This window comes from Haliotis rubra, unplaced genomic scaffold, assembly GCF_003918875.1.
Source record: "Haliotis rubra isolate DU_JTF1 unplaced genomic scaffold, ASM391887v1 Scf99, whole genome shotgun sequence".
NCBI classification, from domain to species: Eukaryota; Metazoa; Mollusca; class Gastropoda; order Lepetellida; family Haliotidae; genus Haliotis; species Haliotis rubra.
Window position 1 is genome coordinate 435,553 of NW_025767734.1, and position 24,539 is coordinate 460,091.

At 40.0% G+C, this 24,539-nt stretch overlaps 2 protein-coding genes across 2 annotated transcripts; both read left to right on the forward strand.

Annotated features, from left to right (window-relative positions):
- The first annotated feature begins 282 nt into the window (after nucleotides 1-282).
- LOC124265672 (organic cation transporter protein-like) lies at nucleotides 283-12,114 on the forward strand. The gene is made up of 9 exons (XM_046700472.1): nucleotides 283-465; nucleotides 1,387-1,617; nucleotides 2,094-2,245; nucleotides 5,091-5,396; nucleotides 6,522-6,656; nucleotides 7,702-7,787; nucleotides 9,820-9,940; nucleotides 10,613-10,685; nucleotides 11,842-12,114. Exons 1-9 carry the CDS (start codon nucleotides 283-285, stop codon nucleotides 11,989-11,991), a joined length of 1,437 nt encoding a protein of 478 aa, XP_046556428.1. The 3' UTR covers nucleotides 11,992-12,114.
- Nucleotides 12,115-15,420: 3,306 nt separating this feature from the next.
- LOC124265673 (solute carrier family 22 member 8-like) lies at nucleotides 15,421-23,877 on the forward strand. The gene is made up of 10 exons (XM_046700473.1): nucleotides 15,421-15,559; nucleotides 17,398-17,618; nucleotides 19,049-19,279; nucleotides 19,504-19,706; nucleotides 20,418-20,729; nucleotides 21,003-21,137; nucleotides 21,839-21,924; nucleotides 22,361-22,481; nucleotides 23,008-23,080; nucleotides 23,393-23,877. Exons 1-10 carry the CDS (start codon nucleotides 15,421-15,423, stop codon nucleotides 23,609-23,611), a joined length of 1,740 nt encoding a protein of 579 aa, XP_046556429.1. The 3' UTR covers nucleotides 23,612-23,877.
- Nucleotides 23,878-24,539: the final 662 nt, after the last annotated feature.

Genomic DNA, 24,539 nt, shown 5'->3' on the forward strand with positions numbered 1-24,539 from the left:
CATTTCGCCCCACTTATGTAATAGGTTGTCAGCACCATACCCGTACTCATGGGTTTGGCCAAGGTGGTAAAACCACCTGCCGCACCTTGGGGTTTACTCCCACAAAAAGCCAACCCTTCATGATGTAACTGGAATACTGTTTAATGCGACATGAAATATAACTCGCATTTGAAAATGTGTTACTACATCACTGTCATTAATGAGGTATTAAACAAGCCAGTTAAATATAATCGGAAACTTTCAGGGAAACATATTCCGCATGTCTGCGATAAGGCTGGCAACATGTCTGAAATCATCACAGCCATTGACGACGACAGCTTCACCATCAATAACAGCAACATCTATTACGACAAGTGTAACATCAGAGTCACGGCAAACATCAGTGGTGTCACTGAGACGAAGCAGCTACCATGTCTGTTTGGTTACAGTTTTGCTGAAAGAAAGGACCTTTCCATAATATCAGACGTGAGTGTGTATTTTCTATAACATCAGACGTGAGTGTGTATTTTCTATAACATCAGACGTGAGCGTGTATTTTCTATAACATAAGACGTGAGTGTGTATTTTCTATAACAACAGACGTGAGCATGTATTTTCTATAACATCAGACGTGAGTGTGTATTTTCTATAACATCAGACGTGAGCATGTATTTTCTATAACATCAGACGAGATTGTGTATTTTCTATAACATCAGACGTGAGCGTGTATTTTCTATAACATCAGATGTGAGTATGTATTTTCTATAACATCAGATGTGAGCATGTATTTTCTATAACATCAGATGTGAGCATGTATTTTCTATAACATCAGATGTGAGTGTGTATTTTCTATAACATCAGACGTGAGTGTGTATTTTCTATAACATCAGACATGAGTGTGTATTTTCTATAACATCGGATGTGAGCGTGTATTTTCTATAACATCAGATGTGAGCGTGTATTTTCTATAACATCAGAGATGAGTGTGTATTTTCTATAACATCGGATGTGAGCATGTATTATCCATGATATCAGAATGGACAGGTGTTCTCAATACCATCAGAAGTGAGCAGGCATTCGCCATTCAAAAACTGCCTGTACAGAAAGTAATCATGACTATTAGTCAATAGTCTGATATTTCTTTTCCATTGTTTATGTTGCACTTGTGTTGAAATTCACTCACTGGAACAATCTTGTATTTCTTTAATGATTTAATGTACGATAAAGTACCAACAGCTAATGACCATTGCGTCCTTCTTCAACGTATTCTCGAAACGTGACTTGTGGAACATAACAATCTACGTCTGCTTACATTGTTTGTACACAGAGGAATTGCTGGCAATGAACTATGAATTTTGTATGTGATGAAACATACTGCGGATTTGATAAAAACAAAACGATTTTCAGATGGAACTAATTTGTGAGAAGGGTCCCCTTCGGGCATTGGGCATGTCCTCCTTCTTTCTGGGGCAAGTTATTGGAGCCGCCTCACTGCCAGCAGTATCCGACCGCTATGGAAGACGACCGGTCCATCTCATCTCGCACTTCTGTATTCTGGTTCTTGGAATCTGTTCATCCTTCTCACCTAATTACCCAGTATTCCTGGTGATGCGGTTCTTTATTGGAATCGTGCATTCGGTAAGTGTAACACGGCAAGATTTGCGGAATCGTGAATAGAGACAGACAGTACATACAATCCATGAAATCTGATCACTAACATGTACGCCACACGTAACTGATGCGTAACTGCGCAAGCTATTCTATAAACAATGGCCGATATATACACTCGTAGAGAAACCTGTTAATGGGGAGATAAAGCTTCTATCCAAAGATTTGTCTTCCCGCGTTGTGATATCTCTGCTGCAGGATCTCGTGGTATTTCACTGGCACTTTCCACAAAACGACTCAATGACACATCCAACTTATCTTTGAGAAATGTATAATTTGTACATACAGTGTCTATCCAACTATGTGGACTGTGCTACGTGTGAACATTTAATCGTCACCTAACACTTACATTATTTCGCCATCGTCACCTAACACTTACATTATTTCGCAAAAAGGGCTTGATAGTGACTGATGCGACCATTTCTGTGGAGCTGTTTCCGGCGCAGCACCGGAAGCTGTTCGGCTTTATCACCAACCAATTCCGGGTATGGGGTATGGTAATATTAGCCGGCCTCGCCTATTCGCTGCGGGATCAGTCATGGAGATGGGTACAGCTGGGAGTAACTTCTGTTTGCCTTCCTGTACTTGCTGAAGTAGTGTGAGTTGTTGTAACATTATATCCTACCTGTGTCACTGCAGGAAAGTATAGACTCAAATATTACAACATGAGCTTTTTATTCATATTATTATTTACCATTTTTTCACTTATTTATAGGTACAGTACATGTGGTCAATGTGTGATGTTGATAGGTACAATTGTGCTGATATTGATTGATTGATTTTATTTCGGAAATGTAGGCCATCCGGCCCATAATTCACATGTATATAGTCATTGAATAAACTTGACAGAGTACCTTGTTATATAAATTATGACATATGACAATATTTGATTGTTTTGCCAACAACGTTTAAATATGCTTACATGATACATTTAAATCTTTTACAATTGTTTTCAATCCAGTTTTGTCTGAATTTAAAGCTGTAAAATATAAAGCTCCTAACTTCCATGCTTGCTGCTTGTTACAAATTGACATGATATTAGTAACATTATACTAATCTTTTGCAATATGTATGTATTCATTCTTTAAATTTTCAAACAATGGACAAATCAAAAGGAAATGTTCTTCATCCTCAAGCAATCTTATTGAATAAATCTTTGACAATATAAACACACTCTATTTTCAACTGAGATACTTTCCCAACGCCCTGACTCAATGCTTCCACGCGAAATTTAGTCAAAAACTTCTTAAAAAGTTGTCTTTTTATGTTAATCAAATATTGTTCAGGCTGAGTGAGAATTCAGTGAGAACTAAGTGAGAACTTAAATTTTTCATAGAAATTTAATTTAACATTTTCATTTATATAACATAACCATTTTTGAATAGAGACATCTTTGAGTCTTTGTACAAAGAATGTAAAAACATATGCACATTTCCAACACCTTGATTTAGCCAAGCAAAACCAAAGCCGTACTCAAACAAAATGTCTCTAACAAATCCAACCCATGTTTGTCTACCAACATTATCAAGAGAATACATCATTTTATAACAAATAAGTGGATATCTACAATCTGGCATGGACAATACTTTCAACCAGTATTTAATACATTTTGATATATACGTTGCATATAATGGATCCCTTCCTAACTCACCAAGTACTGCGGCATTACTAGTAATAGTTGAAAGACCTAGTAATTGTTTGCAAAAATATAGTTGAATACTTTCAATACATGACATATTTTGATATCCCCAAATTTCAGAGCCGTATACGAGGATGGGTAAAATCATTCTATCAAATAAAAACAATGATTTAGAAATGTTGATGTTATAACGCTTAATAAACTTTAAAAGACAAAAGGTTCCCTTCCTTGCTTGCTGAGATAAATGTTCACAGGCTTTTCCCAAACTTAAAGAAGGTGTAAAATATATGCCTAAATATTTATAAATAGAAACTGATCTAAAACATGCCCTCCATAATTCCATATTTCTGATGATATTATTATCCCACCTTTTGCATGTTTACCTTCATACCATAGTTATTGCAAACTGTACATAAATATATTATCTACTGTACTATAGCCTCGCCTGTATCCAGCTTTCTCCTTAAAGAGTTTACTTTGATCCTCTGCCCAAGCTACAATTCTTTTGTTAACTATTTTTGTAAAAAAAATACCAATTCTATTCAAAAGGCATATTCCCCAGAAATTATTAGGGTCTGAAGTGTTACCACTCTTATGTAAAGGATGAATGATGGCATCACACCATGATTGTGGATATTTGCCTGACTCTCATACATAATTTAATATAATAACCAAATTACTAAAATACAATGAAGTCCAGATAAAATCATTTCAATAACTATTCCATCAGGTCCTGGAGCTTTATTTGTTTTAAAATGTTTCACTGCTGAGAATTCTTCTTCTGATGAAATAGGATAGTCTATGTCTGCAATACTATTTGATATATTATGTGGTTCACTGCCATTATCAATAAAATCTTTCACAAAGTTTTCAAAGTCATCATTTAGTTCATGGTTTGTATTAGTGAAGAGTTCTTGAAAGTGATTAATCCATTCATCTGGAGAGATAGGACTTGTTTTTGTGGATTTATTATTAAATATTTTGAAGTCTTCCTCATATCTGAAATAGAAATATTATTATCACAAATTATATCCACATTGTTTTCTTCTTGTTTACTTATCTTCCTGTGACATGTTGATTTGAATCTATTTTTGGCTTTCGGGTAAATATTCAGGTCTACATCTGAGTCACTATGTCTAAAATTTCTCAATAATCTATATTTAAGATTTTTAAGTTGTTCACATTCAATATCCCACCACTTTGGTTGTTTCATTATAGAAGGTGATTTTTGTAGTGTCCTAGCGAAACAACTGCCACAATCCTGTAACAGTTCAATTAATAATTGTGCTGATATACAAGCTATACCAAACAATCAATGATATTTCTATAGAAAAAGTCTGCAAATGCCATCAAATAGCACCATAACTTGGCGTATTTATAGGTACAGTATATGTAGTCAATGTGTGACGTTGATAGGTACAATTGTGCTGATATACAAGCATACAAAAAGGCCATCAGATAGCACCATAACATCATAGTGTGTGTGTGTGTGTGTGTGCGTGAGAGAGAGAGAGAGAGAGAAAGAGTGAGAGAGAGAGAGAGAGAGAGAGAGAGAGAGAGAGAGAGAGAGAGAAAGAGAGAGAGAGAGAGAGAGAGAGAGAGAGAGAGAGAGAGAGAGAGAGAGAGAGAGAGAGAGAGAGAGAGAGAGAGAGAGAGAGAGAGAGAGAGAGAGAGAGAGAGAGAGAGAGAACATGACATTAAATAAGCTTTTCATTTCAACCGTTTTATGTCAAAAGTTAAGTTTGATGGGTGACTGATAATGAATCGTTTACTCAACAAAGCTGATTTACTCCATATTTTCCAGTTTCCTTGATGAAACCCTTCGATGGCTGATACTCCACGGCAGGATGGATGACATCAGGAAACACCTAGAAAAAGTAGCGAGAGTAAATAGAGTTGACAAAACACACGTCTTGGAAGTGTTTAGTAACATCCAAGAGCATCACCGGTCACTGTTACCGATGACGCTGTCCTTTGAAGTGGAGCCTAAAACTCCAGCATCACTAAGCCAAGATGCCCCTACACCCACACTGAATGTTACCCATTCTCTGGCCGATCTGTTGAAAGTGAAACGACTAGCTATCAATACTATTGCTATGTGGTATATGTGGTAAGTAACATTGATGGTGACAAACGATGGTGAGTTGCAAGAAAGTTAAAACTGCATCGGTACCTTTACAAGCGATTGAAGAAGGGGCGGGTAGAAAATTGGGAACATATTCAAACAGGAACTCTAGACAGAGGACCCAGGTGAGCTCTTAATGGCATATTCCGCGACCCAACCTTATATGATTTTATGAAACTTAACCATTATGTTTCGATTATTTTCAAGTGTTTGTATATGCCCACACACCCAGAGACGATAAATGTAACATATGCCTGCATATACCCACACACTCACAGACAATGAATGTGACAATAAAGTGCCTGCATATACCCACACACTCACAGACAATGAATGTGACACTAAAGTTCTTGTATATTTCAACACACAAAACACATATTAGATGTGATTAGCTAACTTAATGGTATATTCCACCAACAACTTTCTATGATTTTTATCCACCTTAGCTATCATTTTCCATTGTTTTCAAGTGTTTGTATATACCCACACACCCAGAGACGATAAATGTAACACATGTCTGCATATACCCCCACACACACAGACAATGAATTGACAATAGAGTGCTTGCATATACCCACACACTCACAGACGATAAATGTAACATATGCCTGCATATACCCACACACTCACAGACAATGAATGTGACAATAAGTGCTTGCATATACCCACACACTCACAGACGATAAATGTAACATATGCCTGCATATACCCACACACTCACAGACAATGAATGTGACAATAAGTGCCTGCATATACCCACACACTCACAGACGATAAATGTAACATATGCCTGCATATACCCAAACACTCACAGACAATGAATGTGATACTAAAGTGCTTGCATATACACACACACTCACAGACGATAAATGTAACATATACCTGCATATACCCACACACTCACAGACAATGAATGTGACAATAAGTGCTTGCATATACCCACACACTCACAGACAATGAATGTAATACTAAAGTGCTTGCATATTACAGCACACAGCACACATGTTACATGTGATTAGCAACTTCAGAAGCAGAACAAAAGGATTATTAAACCGATTATTTTTCGTAATGTATGTGGCTCCATTAAGGACGCTGGTTGTCTTGTTCTAGGCTGTCCTGCAGTATGATCCTGTTTGGAATATACCTGACATCAGACACCTTGGCTGCTAGCATATATGTCAACTTCTTCATGGTCGCCATCATATCCTGTCCATCTGGTATCATATTCTATTTCATGATAGACAGGTGCGTGCTATGCACCACACTATACAATAGATCAAAACAGCTAGGTTTTTTTTTTTTTGTTGTTTTTGTTTTTGTTTTGTTTTTAGTTTTAATAAGAAAAAACAGCTAGTTTGTAAATGGCAAATCAGCTCTAACAAAACATATTTGGTTCGATTACCCGACAGACCAAAACCTTCCTTCCGACCCAATTGGTTCTTGATCGCCTGTTTCTCAGTTGAAGTTCAGCTCATAACCGGACTTCCCATTGTGTTAATGACCATTTCGATAGCGGTGTGAAGATTGATTACTCTATATGGTTTCACGAACTGCCGACAGGCACACTGTTCTTGTTTACTAAACATAATGTCAAAATAGGTTTCCAGTTTGGCACAGCAAAAATATTATCGTTGTAAAAAACAGGAATGGATGGTGGACGCGATTGAAACCTTTCATCCCAGCGACTGTCGGAAATTAATCGTCATCGGTTATGTGAAAAGCAACTGAAAACAAAGGAACATCTAACGAAGTGTGTGTGGCTAAAATACAATTCCAAGACAATTGCTATGAGTTGCATTGTTCTGCACCAGCTGCAAATGCCAAACTGCGTAGCTGTTTGTTTAAAAGGATAGTCTGGCGGTACATTCTCGAAGTGGGCAACACTGTCATGATAATTGCTTAGATCATTGGAGTCCAAAAGAAAACAACAAATTGAAGCTCTTAAAAATACTTATGATGCATATGTTATATTTTGGATTACACTTTCTTAGTAAAGTACAGATTCTAGTACTTTTGTTGGGTTGAGTCCCATCCGGGATTCGAACCCACACCCTCAGAGTCAGTGAGTGAGTATGGTTTGGATATATTCCAGTAATATCACGGCCCGGGACACCAGAAAAACTGAGTTTGCAAAAACAATTGCTTTGTGTGAACAATACATGGTTAGTGAGGCCTTATTATGGATGTAAGTGGATCATTGCTTAATTATTTAATTTCCGATTGGTTAAAACGTGACTAGGTTAAGAGTGAGTTGATAAGATAACTGTTTGTAGTATGTTTGATACTGCAGATATGGACGAAAGTCGACGCTCATGGCGCTGTGCCTACTTGCAACTGGAGGCTTAACAGTAGTTACAGCCATCAGAATCCTGTCGGGTAGGAATGTATTTATCTACTCTTTACGATGTTGACTATTCATGTCAGAGTTCCCCTAATGCCCCCGGAAACAAGTCAAAGAATTAAAATCACAACAAGCTTGTTGTTTCTCAGAAAGATAATACGTCCTGGTTTTTACATAAAGTTTTGGAGACGAAAGCAAAAAGACGTGTGGCTTGAACGTCATTGGCGGAAAACTCGTTTAGAGATTCATCGTCAAATCTACAAGGAATGTCGAAACAAAGTCAATACGTTGACTAGAAAAGCTAAGACTGCTCGTATTAACGAGGACATTGAGATGAACTCAAACAATCCTAGGCAGTTGTTTATGACTTTAAACCACCTACTTTCCAATGTGTTGTCCTCCCAAATGATGACGATACAGAGGTTGCTGAACGTTTCAGTGAATATTTCTCTGGGACAATAGAGAAGATTCGCAGTGGTTTTCGTATCCCCACAAAGTGAAACTACATGTAGTTTGCATCCATTCACAGGAGGGAAATTTGTCAATCTGCACAGTCTACATGTCGTCTTGACCCACTTCCTTCAAATTTTCTCGATGTCGAAAGTTCTCGATGTCGTGTTACCAGTACTGACACAACTCATCAGTGCTAGTCTATACACAGGCATTGCCATGTTCCGCTGCGTTTGATACTGTGGACCATACCATATTAACTGATCGTCATAAACTGGAATATGGTTTAGATGATACTGTTCTTCGGTGGTGTGACTCTTACATGTGATAGGCCATAGATGCGATAGAATTCAGTTTCTCAGAAGGCACCTTTGTCTTGCGGTGTCCCTCAAGGGTCTGTTTTAGGGTCCCTTCTCTTCACCATGTGTACAAAACTTTTGGGAAGATTGATATCTGACCATCAACTGGAAACCCTTTCTATGCAGACGATTCTCAACTGACGAAAGCCCTATCTGTGGAGAGAGCACATCAGGAGCCAGCATGTTGTGATATGGAGTCATGTGTTATCAGTGTCAAATCATGGATGACTGATAACGAGATAAAATTAAATGCGGATAAAACAGAGGTCATTGTATTTTCTCCACCTAACAGATTCCAGAAGTATTCAGTGGAGGGTTTCCTTATTGGAGGAAATATGTTCCTTTTTTCACGCCAAGATCTTGGCGTATACGTCGACTCATCTCTAACCATGGAAGATCACATCAGCTATCTATCCAGAACTTGCCATCACATCAGGAACATTGGTGCTATTAGACATCTCCTATCAAGGAATGTCACTAAAACTCTCATGTGATCACTTATTCTGTATTGTCTCGACTACTGCAATAGCCTCCTCTATGGTATCACCAATAATCAATTTCAGCGACTGCAAAGATTGCAGAACACTGCAGCAAGGGTAGTGACTGGGACTAAGCTGAGAGATCACATTCGACCTGTCCTCAAATCTCTTCACTGGCTACGTGTAGAAGAGAGGATACAGTTCAAAATTCTGTCACTGACATACCAGGCTGTTCACAAGACATCTCCTCCATACCTACGAACTTTAACATCTTTCTACCAGCCTACACGAAGCCTACACGAAGCCTACGCTCTGCCGATCAGTGCTCCCTTGTGTTCCTTCCTACAAGTTAAAATCATTTGGTGCCAGAACTTTTCAGTATGCGTCAGCTGTACCATGGAACTCTCTTCCCTATGATCTGAGATGCTCTCCCTCACTTGACATTTTTATCGCTGATCTCGAGACCTATCTCTTTGGGAGATATTACAATTAACTTGAACTGTTGTATGCGGTTAGAGCATGCCCATGAGGTGTGGAGATCAGCACTATTCAAATTTCCTGATCATTATTATTATTATTATTAGCAATGTTCCAACTTTTTTAAATAAAGAACCACTCTGTACTAGGTAATCCAATTATACTATAGATCAAGGGTCCACGCCATCGGTGTTCAATCTCGCACAATTTACAACGTTACACGATCCATCAGGCTGCCTGTTACGACAAGTTTGGGACATGTTCTAACCTGGTATATATATTCTTATTTTCATTTTCGACAGCGAATGAAGGAAATGCAGCAATTGCATCGACAGTCTTCTCCTGTTTTGGAGCCATGGGGATTCATGAATTTATGTCAACTTTGTTCTTTTACACTCCAGAAATCTTTCCAACCACCATGAGGTAAGGCATCTGACAGGGGCGGATACAGCTGTTTTGAGAAAAGGGTGGGAGTATACAGCTTTTAGGGAAAGGGGGTGGGAGTGCACACTCTTGAGAAAGAGGCTGGGGGTACACACTTCATTTTTACCCGTTTTCACGGGTCATTTAATACACTTTGAGGACAAAAGGGGGGTGCGCACCCCTGCACACACGCCCCCATCCCCACACACCCCACCCATGCTGTATCCATCTATGGTCTGACCACAAGCACCCATAAGCACCCATTGGCCATCCTATGCGGGTGTAATGTGGTCATAATGTTTAGCTTGACTTTCATCATTGCCCCTGCTCAATTGTTTTTTAATTCATGTCAGTGAACTCGTCTGTGTAGGGTCTGTAAGGAATCTACCAGGTCAGGTCACTGCGGCCACGGGTCAGTAGTTACTGACACACAAATATATTTCCCCCAAAGATGTTACTTATAAACTGTGTAAGATAAATTGTTTTCATGCGTCAAAAGCTGTGTACTACATTATACAACTATACGTTCATGTGCACACTCACATGCCAAATGTAGGCTCCCGTGTGCTTGCATACATAAAGAGTAGGACACGTGACAACACATGATAACGGTGAATGAATTACAAAGCAAAATTTCGTCTCCTAGTCATGATCAGTACTTGCTTGTTTCAGGAACGTTGGACTTGGATCATCGGCCGCGATTGGTAGAATTGGCTGCATACTGACCCCGTTTATCATACTTATGGTAAATGACACTTTCCCATCTGTATCTATCAATATAGTTAGTTATCGCTCCCTCTGAACAAAGAATGTAGGACATGCCTTCAAGGATCACTCCATCAAGGCCTTTCATTAGACCACTCAACAATGTTGAATACCTGATTGGGAAAAGTGACAGTCGCAAGCATGTTTCTACTCATTCACTGACTGACGGACTGACTGAGTATCCCAATTGCGCAGATCGATGCTCATGCTGTTGATCACTGGAATGTCTGGTCCAGACACGATTATTTACAGACCGCCGCCATATAGCTGGAATATTGCTGAGTGCGGCATAAAACTAAACTCACTCACTCACTCTCGTTCTCTCTCTCCCTCTTCAGTCAGATATACGTTTGAAACGGAGGAACCTTTCCATTGTACGTTAGACCTGCAGTCATACAATCCAGCTCTTCTTTCACAATTCTCTAATTTGTTTGTTCGCTTTACATTTGTATCTCAAAGTGTAGTCATGAAAGGAAGTTTCAAAGACCTGTGCCTTTCGGAGAAAGCTTCTTACTATCTGGCTAATATATATAAAATTCTTGTTAGTCACACCACTGGTCGGTCAAAGTTCACGAAAGGTTGCCCTGGTGTGACTTGTGTCTACATGTGGTTTGTAGCGCAAGGGAGATCAAACAACTGATTTTAAAGAGTGAATCGAGTAACGGCCCATGAAAATCCAAGGTCATAAATACCAGTTAGGGCTGAATGGATCCCTGCAAATCTGTAATTACAGCAGGTTTTCGCGAGAGGCATGTACCTGTAGTAAAAGTACATAAGTAGATGTGAGACGTCCTTGGACATGTTAAAGTGCAGGATCGTATCATGTTAACAGCGAGATGTCTACCGTACAATCTCTTGAATAACACGAAGGTTTTATCCCTTGACTGTACTCGAAAAGTGACTTATATCTGCCTGCTCCAGAGTACCTAGACAATTTATAAGTGTGGTCGCTATAAGCTGAAGATGATGGCAACGTAGGGCAAATTGATGAATAACAAATCAAATCATCCTTCTAAATCCAGTAGACCTTATACCATCTTTGTATTAATACCACCACAAACTGGTGTTCTTGTGTTAACTTTCAAAACATCAAGTTGACTAAATGTGTTTATATATTCCGTTCTGTTTTCCTTCAGGGGGATAACATAATCTGGGCACCGGGTGTCCTGTTAACTGTAATGTCTGTCATCACCCTGGTTGTGATTCAAGTGTTGCCAGAGACCAAAGCGAGAGAACTGCCACAGACTCTGGAGGACCTGAAGGACTGGTACAGAATGACGTCATAGAAACACCTGCTTTCATTCATGTGTGGACACTGATGTTACGTTCACTGATGTGATGTGTACTTTCATATAATTGGCAATAAAAATGCAGTAAAGATCAAAATAAAGATTTTATAATCATTTGTATTCGTATGTTTTGACTGGTCCTTGTGCTGAATTTGAGACTTGCACTTTTTCATTCTTAGTCAGTATGTGTGTGTGTGTGTGTGTGTGTGTGTGTGTGTGTGTGTGTGTGTGTGTGTGTGTGTGTGTGTGTGACTTATTTCAGTAATGACAATGCCCTTCTCCAAGGCTACAGACGTGATTGGGTATATCCAGTAAGGCAGCAAGGATTTACAGCCACAGCGTTACCCGCATCTACATAATGACTTCCTAGATCTATGCAGCAAGATACACCCACAAACAAACTTGCCGACTTGAGAATTTTTATCAGATAGCAACAAACCTAACTTGACGCTTTCGGTAGTTGCAATCTGATAATGTATTAGTTTGCAAAGTTAGAGCCAAAAGGAATGGGATAAAACGTTCACCAACAAAAGTCTGACAAAACAGACTTCTATAACTGGTCCACAAAAGGTGATTCTTCATTAACCAAACCTCAAAAAGGCTGCGACCTGACATTCACAAAAGCATTCGGGGAAGAATTGCTTTTCTTTCACACTCTGAAATGACATACCCAACCTTACGACAACATTGACACGTTTCACCAAACCCAGAAGCAGACTACGGAATGTTGGAACTAGAACGATTAGGGGAGTGAACTATCCTAAAACTTTCTCAGCTCAACAAATGTAGAACCATCCCTTATCCTATAGGCTTTAAGAACCAATTTATAAGGTTTAAAACTACAGTCTAAACAACCTAATAATAACCTAACAGGTAAAGAAAGGTACACTTCCCGAAGTTAACTGTGCAAATACGGTTCCAATGGCCATTCTAAGCTGTTAGCCACCGTTTCGAAATGTAAGCAAACATTTTCAACATCACGTTCAGAGACAATGGCGGAACAGGAAAGATCACATGACCTACAAGCTGTTAAGCTACTAAATGAGCTTAATTTCATCAGCTTGAGTTTCCTGACATCCGCTCTGTAATTCTCAGTTTTCTTCACCGATTATTCAAAATATAATTTCTTTAAAGCCTAGAGCTGTTATTTTCTAATTAAACAAAGAAAAGCATCACCAGCCACGATTTCTTCCGCATCCAGGTAGATTATCCACATTTTCTTGACATCGACCTTCATTATACTTGTGTTTACGTCATGTTTATAACATTTGCCCAACTTGACAAGTTCAGGTTTATTCAGCATAGACACTTGTTTCGTAGAATGTTTGCTAAAAAGAGTATTTACATTAACAATTAGTTATTGTGGTTTCACACAATAAGTTATAAACACCAAAGTATTGTAAATTGCTTACTTCAGCTGACAATAGATAGTTAAACATTCCTGACAAGTTATTCTAGTTAAAATATATTGTTAACGTCGACAGAATCCTAATAGAATGTTTAACAATTATATACATAACTCTGCCTTATCACACTAAATATATATCTCTGTATTTTGTCATGAGGTCACCCCACTGCTTGTGTTGTAACGGTAATTACATACTCAGGTATTTCTATATATTAATGTTATGTTTGGACATAAGATTCCCAATATATATTTAATTATAGAAGGGGTCATTACTTTTCTTAAGACTGTCTGTGCCTTAAGGATACTTTGGTGAAGTCCATATAATACGCTGACCAAGAACACATCAGTCATGGACGACGATGATGTATGGCTAGACGCAGTAGGCGTTAATTAGGGCATCATTTTTTTTTATGTGTTTCACGTACCCACCAAATTCTGAACATGGGTCGGTCGGTCGGGGAAAAATCCCAAAGAAGAATAAGCTTAATAAAGACAATTGCAACATTGTCTGAATAATATTCTTGATTCTCATTTATTGTAATTCTTATTACAATTTCTCGCGTTCTTTGGACTTTTATTTTATATGACGAGGTGTGTGTGTGGGTGGTGGGGAAATGGGGGTTGTTTTGTTTTGGTTGTTGCGATCAGTGAATAACCTTGTCCGGAGCTGACACCCTGACCGCCCGACCTAACTCGGAATTCCACTGACACTTAGCGTTATCCAATAAGTAAGCCAGTCTTTCTCTGTCACGCACGGTTATCGGAATCGTACTGACCCGTCTTGAGAAGACAACGTCATGTACAGAGCACGCGTGATCGTGGTTATATCTTTTTGAAAGACTACTTTTAAATGCTGACCCGGTTGTCGAAGTAACAAACTGTGAATATTACCTGAGATTTACTTAAAACAACCGTCAGCAAGTCACTTGAAAATAACCTTGGAAAGTTCCAACATGTATAGTGTTGACAGGTGGTGCGTTAACGTACCAGTTAACGATGAGTATAAACCAATCGCTGAAGATTTACCATTTTGATGGAAACAAAGAACTCCACTGAAACAAAACTCAGATTTGTTTTACTTAGGGTCTTTGCATCACAATAATGATTAATGCTGGATGAAGCGGGATATTATATGGTTCAGCGACTGTCAGAAAGACCAGTGAACTAATATTTCTACTCCTTGTGAATAACAATGATACCAATGATATCTGTCCTTGAATAATAATAATATTGTGTTTTGTTTAACATTGTAAAAGGTTTTCGTTTTGCGTCATTTCTGTGTGCGGCATGCCCATTGCGGTTTTTTATTCAGGAAGCCGTGGTATTGCGTACTGTGTGGGTGTTAGTTAGGGTTAAATTAAAGTGAGCACCTGTCAGCTTGACAATCACTGAGTCCCGGTCACATTTAAACATCACGTAATGAATGGCAAGCAATTTCCATGTGTTAAACATACATAAGCAATAGGAGAATCCCGACCTTACTGGCAAAATATCTCCATCTCCTCATTAGTAAAATACATATATCTATTCATGAAACGTGCCAACATGAGCCGATTGTACGTTTGGACTATATGATGGTTTTATGCTCATAAATCACTGTTAAATAGTCATTATACCAGATGCTCTCACAAAGGTGGGCGTATTCTGTCCTTCCGGAGGCACCTGTTTAAATTTAAAGGCAAGCCAATTATTATAAGGAATGTGAATCAGAAAAGGAAATTGCATTGGACCTTTTTGTTTCACTGAGGCATGGAGCATTGCTTGACATAAATGTATATATATGTTATCGATACACTATAGCAGGCAGACGCAAACCAACATATTGTGTTTGGTCATAGCCTTGGAAGAGGCAATCCGAGAAAAGTTTCCGCGTGTTGGGTCTGCAACTGGGACGTAGTAGCATATGTAATGCCACACAGGTATTGGCCCCAGTCCTCCTGGGGGTGGGTACGATGTTAAAGCGTCAAGAGCCTTGAACGTCTCACAACATTTCAACACCTGTCCACCGTAACGCCAAGATGCCAAAAGTACACACTGAAGTTGACCCTCTCCTGGATGCTCTGGGTGGTAGAGGGAGGTATCAGTTATTGCAGTACTTCGTCAGCAAGATATATGCATTCACGGCTGCGTTCCAGCTTCTGAACTTTGTGTATGTGGGTAAGTCCTGCGCACCGTTTGGCCTATTTCAACTCAGTGTCGCTTGAACATTTTGTAGTTATATAACTACACGAAGGCATGTCTCTGTGTGTGTGTGTGTGTGCGTGTGTGCGTGTGTGTGTGTGTGTGTGCGTGCGTGTGCGTGCGTGCGTGTGTGTGTGCGTGTGTGTGTGTGTGTGTGTGTGTGTGTGTGTGTGTGTGTGTGTGTGTGTGTGTGTGTGTGTGTGTGTGTGTGTGTGTGTGTGTGTACTTGATCTAGAGCCGGTTTCATAGTGCTAACATGATCAGGTTCCATGCCGCTAAAGGTGCCCTGGATACGCCATTTGATCATTGTAAATGAACAACCGTACCCGGTAGACCAGTTGCGTCGGTGTCACTTGTAGTCTTGAAGATATTAACAAAACAGACAGTTAAGTTAGTGTTAGTGAATGAGTGTTACATTAAAATCATTTATCATACAGTCTATATATCATAGGGTCATTGTATTTTCTCATTCAATAAAACCAGAGCAGTATTAATTATGCAGTGCCTGCCCTGTTATATTGTGGCGGGACAAGAAATTGAACGCATAATATTTGTCAGTTATAATGGGTGGTCGTGGCTGGATTAAGGGGAGGTTAACTTTATTGTGCACCTTTGCACACATGCATTTGTCTGATGATTCTCTTTTGAAGCATGTCAAAATTCGTGATGAAACCAGGGTTTCCACAGCTTTCAAAATGAGCTAAGGATGTTGAACCTAATCTCAACGTCAAGGTTGCTTGTTTATGGTTGTGTTGAGAAAGCAGGCCCGCGGAGTCCTGTTCTTGTATCAACGCATGTACTGGATCAGTCGCTATGATAACTCCCCTCTGGTCCGTAAATCTTGGACGCCGAGCTTGAATACATTGAGTCCAAACTGATATGGATGAAGTTTTACGGTGGATGAATGGGTCTGAACCCAGAATACCCCAGTGTGATTTAGAGTCCTTGACAATACATAGGTTTAGCACCAAACTGTGCACATTGATAATTTGTAATAAGTAACAGGTTTATTTTGTTTAGGCCTTCGAAATTTTGCATGTTGATTTAGGCATGAGCCAATAACCCATGACCCTGTGTTTGTGCCACAGATGTATCTACATTTCTGAAATATCAGTAGATCATTCCAAATATTCCCCACACAGGCATCTTCAGGCAAACATCTAGCGAACATGAATTCTAGAGTATATTGAGCACATACAAAAATATATTGTGGTATAGACATAAGAAGACAATAGTGTAAGGTGTCAACAGGGGAACTAACTCATAATTAAGACGAAGAATACTTTCCGAACTTCTTAAACTGGTTAAACAATAAACAAATACACAAGACAGCAATGAGTGGATATTCCGGCTTAGTACCTGAGGTCAGCGGACATCCAGCTAAACCTCAGGGCGTGTCCTACACAGGCAATCGGTATACCGAACTGCCTAACAGTGACGATGATGATTTGGAGATTTTACGTGCGCTTTCCAACATAATGCGTCTTTAGCCCAAGGGTCCGAACACCTAGGAAACATATACACAGTAAAAGGTGAGGTGAGGTGAAATTTGGTTTTACGTCGTGCTCGAGAATTATCGCTCATATGACGACGTTATACACAGTAAAAGACAACAATGGACAGATACAGAAACACTGGCACTTCCTTGAACGTATTGGTGGGATGGCAAACTAGGCCAAGGCCATGACCAATTAAGGTCATAAATGTCATACACAGTAATTAATGACGCGATGACACTTGGGGCAAAATCGGCTTTACTGAAAAGAGAAACCAAAGATTGTCATTTTGACAGAAGAACGTGCTCTATGTTGCAGCCAGAAATATCCCCCACACTTGTGGTCAACCAGGTAACATATCTGACATTTTCACCGCAATTGACGATGACGCATTCAATATAAATAACAGCGACATCTTCTACGACAAGTGCAGCATCAGAGTCGTGGCCAACATCAGTGGCGACACCGAGACGAAACAGCTGCCATGCCTGTACGGGTACAGTTTCCACGAGAGGAAGGAGCTGTCCATCATATCAGATGTGAGTATTAGGATGCTGTACATTCCCCTGCTACCCTGTGTAAAATGTGTACATGTTCATGTTCTTTTGACTATTCCATAACTTTAAACATATTGTTTTAGTATATCAATCATAACTAAATGAACCAAATTGTTCCTCGGTATACTGGCTAGCGACCAGTTATCGCCGCGTAGCAGTTATCGCCAATACAGCAGTATCACACGTGCGCAGTTCCGGCCAATTACAATTCCGGTATTTTTTCCTACGGTATTTGACAACAATACTAGACAGCAAAAGAAAATTCTTCACGGCAAGTTACATGAAAGAAAAATGAAAGATAAAGTTATGAACCTTATTAAAAAAATCAACTTAGTCGGGGGGGGATGTCCCACGACCTATATAATAGCAAGTTCAAGTTCACAAGTCATTAATTGTTTCATTCCCTATCAATTTAATGTAAAAGTAATACTCAAATAGTCACACAATCAATTATTCGAGGTTACTGTATGATATAAATATACTCATGTCAATAATGGTTGTCACCTCCTTCAATTTTGTAATTGGAGAGGTGTGGGGTGAGAGTGTGGGGGTTGGGATGGGGAGGGGTGTGACAACCATTATTGGCATGAGTATATATACTATTTCACGAATGGCATGAGACATTCTAAATGGCGATAACCGTTACAGTTAGTTGTGAAAAAAACCATCTATTTATACTGCCATGATTCCCTTCCGCTGCGTTATATAAAAACATGATCGGCGGTAGTGAACGGGCTGGACACATCGGCGAATAACTAATTAAGTATCATAATTAATTCTGTTTCATTAATTTAACGATCCGCAATTTTTTTACAACGTTTAGCTTTTCCTTTGCGGTAAAGTACTTAAAGCTACGTTTGTAACGAACACCTTTACAACGAACTAACGCATACAGGGACCAGGGCCTCTTGCATTATATTTCAGTCACAATGCGTATATCTACGGTTATAACGAACTAACGCCTATAGGGACCAGGGCCTCTTGCATTATCTTTCAGTCACAATGCGTATATCTACGGTTATAACGAACTAACGCCTATAGGGACCAGGGCCTCTTGCATTATATTTCAGTCACAATGCGTATATCTACGGTTATAACGAACTAACGCATATAGGGACCAGGGCCTCTTGCATTATATTTCAGTCACAATGCGTATATCTACGGTTATAACGAACTAAATTAGTGATCCTACGAGTTCGGTACAACCGTGGCTTACTGTATATTTGATATCAACTCCGAACATATACATGGGAGGTACGACAGCGTTGTCGTTGAAGTTCCAAATATATAGCGCATACCCTTCCCACCCACCCTCCTTCCTTCCCTCACTCACCCTCACGGTAGAACCATTGTAACTAACATTGGAGAGATGCTGAAACTGTGTAACACCGGATATTATGCTCTATTCACAGATGGAAATAGTGTGTGACCAAGCTCCTCTCAAAGGCCTTGGACAAACCTTGCTGATTGTCGGTCAAGGAGTCGGTGCAGCTGTCCTCCCAATATTCTCTGACCGTTTCGGTCGGCGCCCTGTCCATCTCATTTCCCACATGATTGTCCTGGCCTTGGGTGTCGGGGTAGCGTTCTCCCCGAACTTCACAGCGTTCCTCGTGATCAGGCTGATTCTGGGGCTGTTCCAACAGGTGAAATATAGCAACACAACAGGGGCGCCTCCATTTCAATATTGTGCCACTTAGCTATGTTTGTTTATATACTCTGTTTAAAAAACTGTACGATAAAAACAATACATTGCTGCATATGGCTCTTTCAAAGATACATTTTCAGACGTAGCCTAGTAACCGTACACAATACAAACCAAATACCCCAATCATCATCCACATACTGAGTGCTGATATATGCATTTTAGGGAATAGTTCTGACAGATGCTACCATTGGAATCGAGGTATTCCCAACAAGATACCGAAAGCTGGTGGCCTTCCTGTCCAACATTGGCTGGTGCACATGTCACCTGTTCCTGCCCCTGGTGGCCTACCTCCTCCGGGACTACTCCTGGAGGATCCTGCAACTCGGATGCTGTTCCGTGTCCGCAGTCATCATTCTACAGTTCTTGTAAATACAAACAGTCAACGTCTGAGAATACTTAGTCTCGAGACCCGTGAAGATCGGGATTAGACTTGATCTTCAGTAACCCATGCATGTCGTAAGAGGCGACTAACGGGATCGGGTGGTCAGGCTTGCTGACTTGGTTGACACATGTCATCGTATCCCAATTGTGTAGATCGATGCTCGTGCTGTTGATCACTGGATTGTCTGGTCCAGATTCGATTATTTACAGACCGCCGCCATATAGCTGGAATATTGCTGAGTGCGGCGTAGAATTAAACTTACTCACTCACTTAGTCTAGAATATCCTCCGAAACTGATTCCATTGGGTCTAACAGGCTAAATGGCGGTAGCCATTATACGAATGGATCACTGAATATCAGTGAAAGGAAACCTCCACAGAAACAAAGTACTTGAAATTGTGTCTTATGAGCATTCGTTGTTTACGATAAAATAGGTTCTCATATACTACGAAAAGTGCATCTATACGATCATATTTCGTCAGTGATATACCGACCATTTGAGATATGAATTTGAATATACTTTGTATAGAAGTATTTGACCTTGTTTGTATGAAGGTAGCTTGGAAGTAGTACTTTGAGTGGTTGAAAGACCAATAGAACGGAATTCGCGTTTTACTTTAAAAGTGGTATAAACGTAGAATTGCAATATGCTGGCTGGGAATGATGTGGTTGTTATATATTACGTTCAATATAGTTTCCTTGAGGAGTCTCTACGATGGTTGGTGGCGAACGGCAACCCTAAACAAATCAAGAAACTCTTGAAGAAAGCAGCGAGGATCAGCCGCGTGGACTACCAGCATGTCTTGGATGTGTATGAAAGTCTTCACACGGGTCATGAACAGCTCGACTCCAAGAAAGAACAAGAAGGGACCATATCAAAGGAACAAACTGCCGCTCTGCTCACTGAGCCTGTGGTGCAGACAGTTGACGATGAAACACACTCCCTTCTTGACTTCATCAAAGACAAACGACTGGGTTTGAATGTGGCTGTCCTCTGGTTTATATGGTAATATGTGCTTTAATGCTATAGCGCTTCTAACAAATCAAACCAGTTGTCTGGTGGGAACATAGAAACAAAAAAGTTTAAAAATTTCTTATATCTTTCTGACAGTGTGCGATTTTAGAAGTAAAGATAGAAGATTTTACGAGCAATATCATGAATTTATGTCACCCACTGTACCCATGCTAAGGATCGAACCTGGGCCTTCAGCGTGACAGACAAACATTTCGCTTACCCCACCGCACCTATATCAAATGATTTATTGTGCTATGTATTCAGGTTCACCGACAGTATGACATATTTTGGACTGTACTTCACATCAGATGCCTTGGCTGGAGATAGGTTTGTGAATGTAGTTCTGCTGATAGTGGTGCAGATGCCCTCCAGTGTCGCCATCTACTACCTTGTCGACAGGTAATAATTTGCTTTGGTTTTATAACAACGATAACGACCACATTTCAAAAGTAAGGGTGCAAGCGATTTACAGAGATTCACCTTACAACAGAATGCCAACTTTCAGCCGCTTGCAATTGCATAAATTGCCGTCTGAGGTCGCTTCGGTCCCAAACAAAAATGGCGACAGCTGAACACTGAAATTGTTCACTGGATCAACTGGGAAAAACGCAAAGACAGCTTAATTCCCAGCATCCTCAGTTTGTTCCACATCTTCATTGCAGTCACAAATAATCGTAAATTCATCAGCCCGTCGTCGAGACTGTTCTATTACTTACTTCATGAGGGCCAGGTAACCGCCATTTTGAAGGAGTGGACAAGCGTTTCGAGCTGTTGCAAGCCTGGGATAAGTGAATAATTTGCTTAATCTAAGCCATCCACGCCCTGCAACGCATCATTGCATGTGCTAAATATAAAATACCAACGCCACACAATACACAGTCTCGACTATCTGCCGAGACAGATTCTGCGTTGCACGCAGTGCAAAACAGAGAAAGAAACATACATTGGTCACTCAGTTCTGTGACAACACCATATGTTCGCGAAAAGAGTATAAACATTTTCCTGAAGAAATGTCAATTTTCAATTTGTAAAGCTGCTGAAGAGTTGTCATGAAGTAATGACTTTATTTTTGTTTTGACTTTGGTGATACTGTTAATCAGTGTTGGTCGGAAGAAGACATGCATCTTTCTACACCTTATCACTGGGTTTGGATTGGTCGGTGCTACAATTGTCCGGGAACTCATGGGTAAGTGCACCTCCAGCCGCTACGATTTCCAATCGACCCACATATGATAATTCGAACACGTGCTCGTTGCTTTTTTTCCACAGTGTCGATCGAAATACATTTCTCATTCATTTAAATATACATTTGCACGCGATGAAGAATTGATATGAATGGAATCAGGTGAATTACGTTAAGAGAACAGACAAAAAAGACACTGTGATTGTTAGGGCTGAAGGCCTGTAACACTAAAACCTGTTGTCTGAGTTTGAATCCTTCTTCACGTTGCCATGCCTGGACATTAGGTTCCAGTAACTTGTTGTCCCTCAGAGTCAAACTCCACTTCCACGTCTTTCAGTATACACGTTGTCATGGCGACGTGATACTTCAGGCTGCCCATTTGTTCTCCTTTTGTGTTCAAACAGAACAACTGATGTTACTATGTATCATGCCCTTACAGGAAACACCGGAACAGGGGCAATCATATCAACTGCCTTTTCTTGTTTTGGCTTCTTCGGAATATTTGGAGCGTTTGGTGCACTTTTCTTCTACACACCAGAAATATTTCCAACCAATATCAGGTACTATCCCTCCTACAGACCCCGTACCTTTACATAAAATTGCATTTCAGAAAACATTTTCTTCAAGACTGATACACTGTATGTACACAGTATGCATACACTATATGAGTAAATGCATTCACTGCCTCGTCTGGTCCTAGTTTAGTGTACTTTGTCTACAGTCACTGCTGGGCTACTGACCGTCCAGTAATAATCCTGGCGGATCAATAGGCCTCTTCTACATCTCCGATAAATCTTTAACACTTTATTAAAACAATACATGATTAATCCATCGAAAGTTAACTCTGAATAAAGATTTCAGATCGAAAACAGGTTTTAAAGGGTTTGGAAAAACGTCGAAACACCACCCGTTTCTGTTTTAGATCTTGAATTCATATCAGATATTCTCTATGCCACTCGTTAGGCTATAGATCTTCCCATGATATACTTAGTGATGAGGAGATACGGTAACCGCAGCTAATTGTGCTTTATCACAGTTAGAAATGACATGTTGTGTGGCTTTATTTCTTTACATTATGTTTATCAGGAACGTTGGTTTAGGGACGTCCTCCGCCTTTTCAAGATTTGGTGGGATGTTAGGACCATTTGCCGGACTACTGGTAAGTAGAGCCTTCCCTGTTCCATGATAGCCGAACCAGTATGTTTAACTCGATGTTGAAATGCTACAATACAGTATTTCATTGATAACACAGATTGTCACCTTGATGAGGGAAGACAACGATGCAGGTCTTAAACGTTACCACGACCACAGGTCTGATGTTGACAAACCAAGAAACAACGTCGATCACAGGTTTCACATAAGACCAATGGGTCAGCCATTCTCCCTTGGTGGCAACGAAGTAACATATATCTGCCATACTTCTAAACCTCATTTGTTAACATTATTCACCTGTTGCTGGTTTATGTTGTAGAGCGAGTATGTGACCTGGGCCCCAGGAGCCGTGTTAACGTGTTGCTGTCTGGCGGCTACCGCCATGGTCATTGTCCTCCCGGAGACCAAAGGAAAAGAGCTCCCTCAGACACTTAGTGACGTGAAGGCCTGGTACGTGACGACCGGCGGCAAGCAGAGAATCGATGCAACAGTTAAAGACGGGGAAGCCGGTGAAAAATCTGAACAGCATGAACTGTAGCTTCTTCTTCTTCTTCTTCTTCTTCTTCTTCTTCTTCTTCTTCTTCTTCTTCTTCTTGTACTCTTTCATGTTTGACGACGGTGACATGTTGTCATTGTTTCTCGGCGCAGATATCCAAGACTTCACTGACAAACGTGATGATGATGCTTGGGAATACGTCATACTGTCATTTTGTCACTTTGTTTGGAATATAAAGTAGCATCTTGTGTATATCTGCTAGATACACACTCCTTTCTCTTCACAAATTGTACATTGTAAACTATTTATTAAAGAAAAATATATCACATTACATTCTTTCATTATATATACTGCATGATCTTCGCATGTAAATCTCTAGCAATTTTATTCATTTACCCATTCATCCATCTGTCCGTCCACAACCGGCAGATTTTTTAGGCGATTTCGGACCATTCTGTTGGACTGACTGACTGAGTTTGGTTTTACGCCGCTTTTAGCAATATTCCAGCAACATCGCGACGGGGGACACAGGAAATGGGCTTCACACATTGTACCCATGTGGGGATTCGAACCCGGGTCTTCGGCGTGACGAGTCAACGCTTTAACCACTAGGCTACCCCACCGCCCCCCATTCTGTTAGAAGCCACTCTGATTGTAACACGCTGCTTGACATGAACGGATGAAGCCTTGTGATTCTGAGGACAGCTGTTTCAGTCCAACCTGAACGCTCACCGTCCTGAATGTAATTAGTTTTCTGATGTTTGGCATTTACATAATAACGGATACTCGTATGGTATGTGCATATCTAAAATCAGTGTCACACAAGCAAACATAATTATCATGTGAACAAAAATGTCTATACGGGGTGTTGCTAAACTAATTGCCACGAGTATATAATATTGCTGACTTAAGATACTTTCATTTGACAATGCGATAACATCAAGTGAGGGGTGCCGTCTCTTTTGCCCCT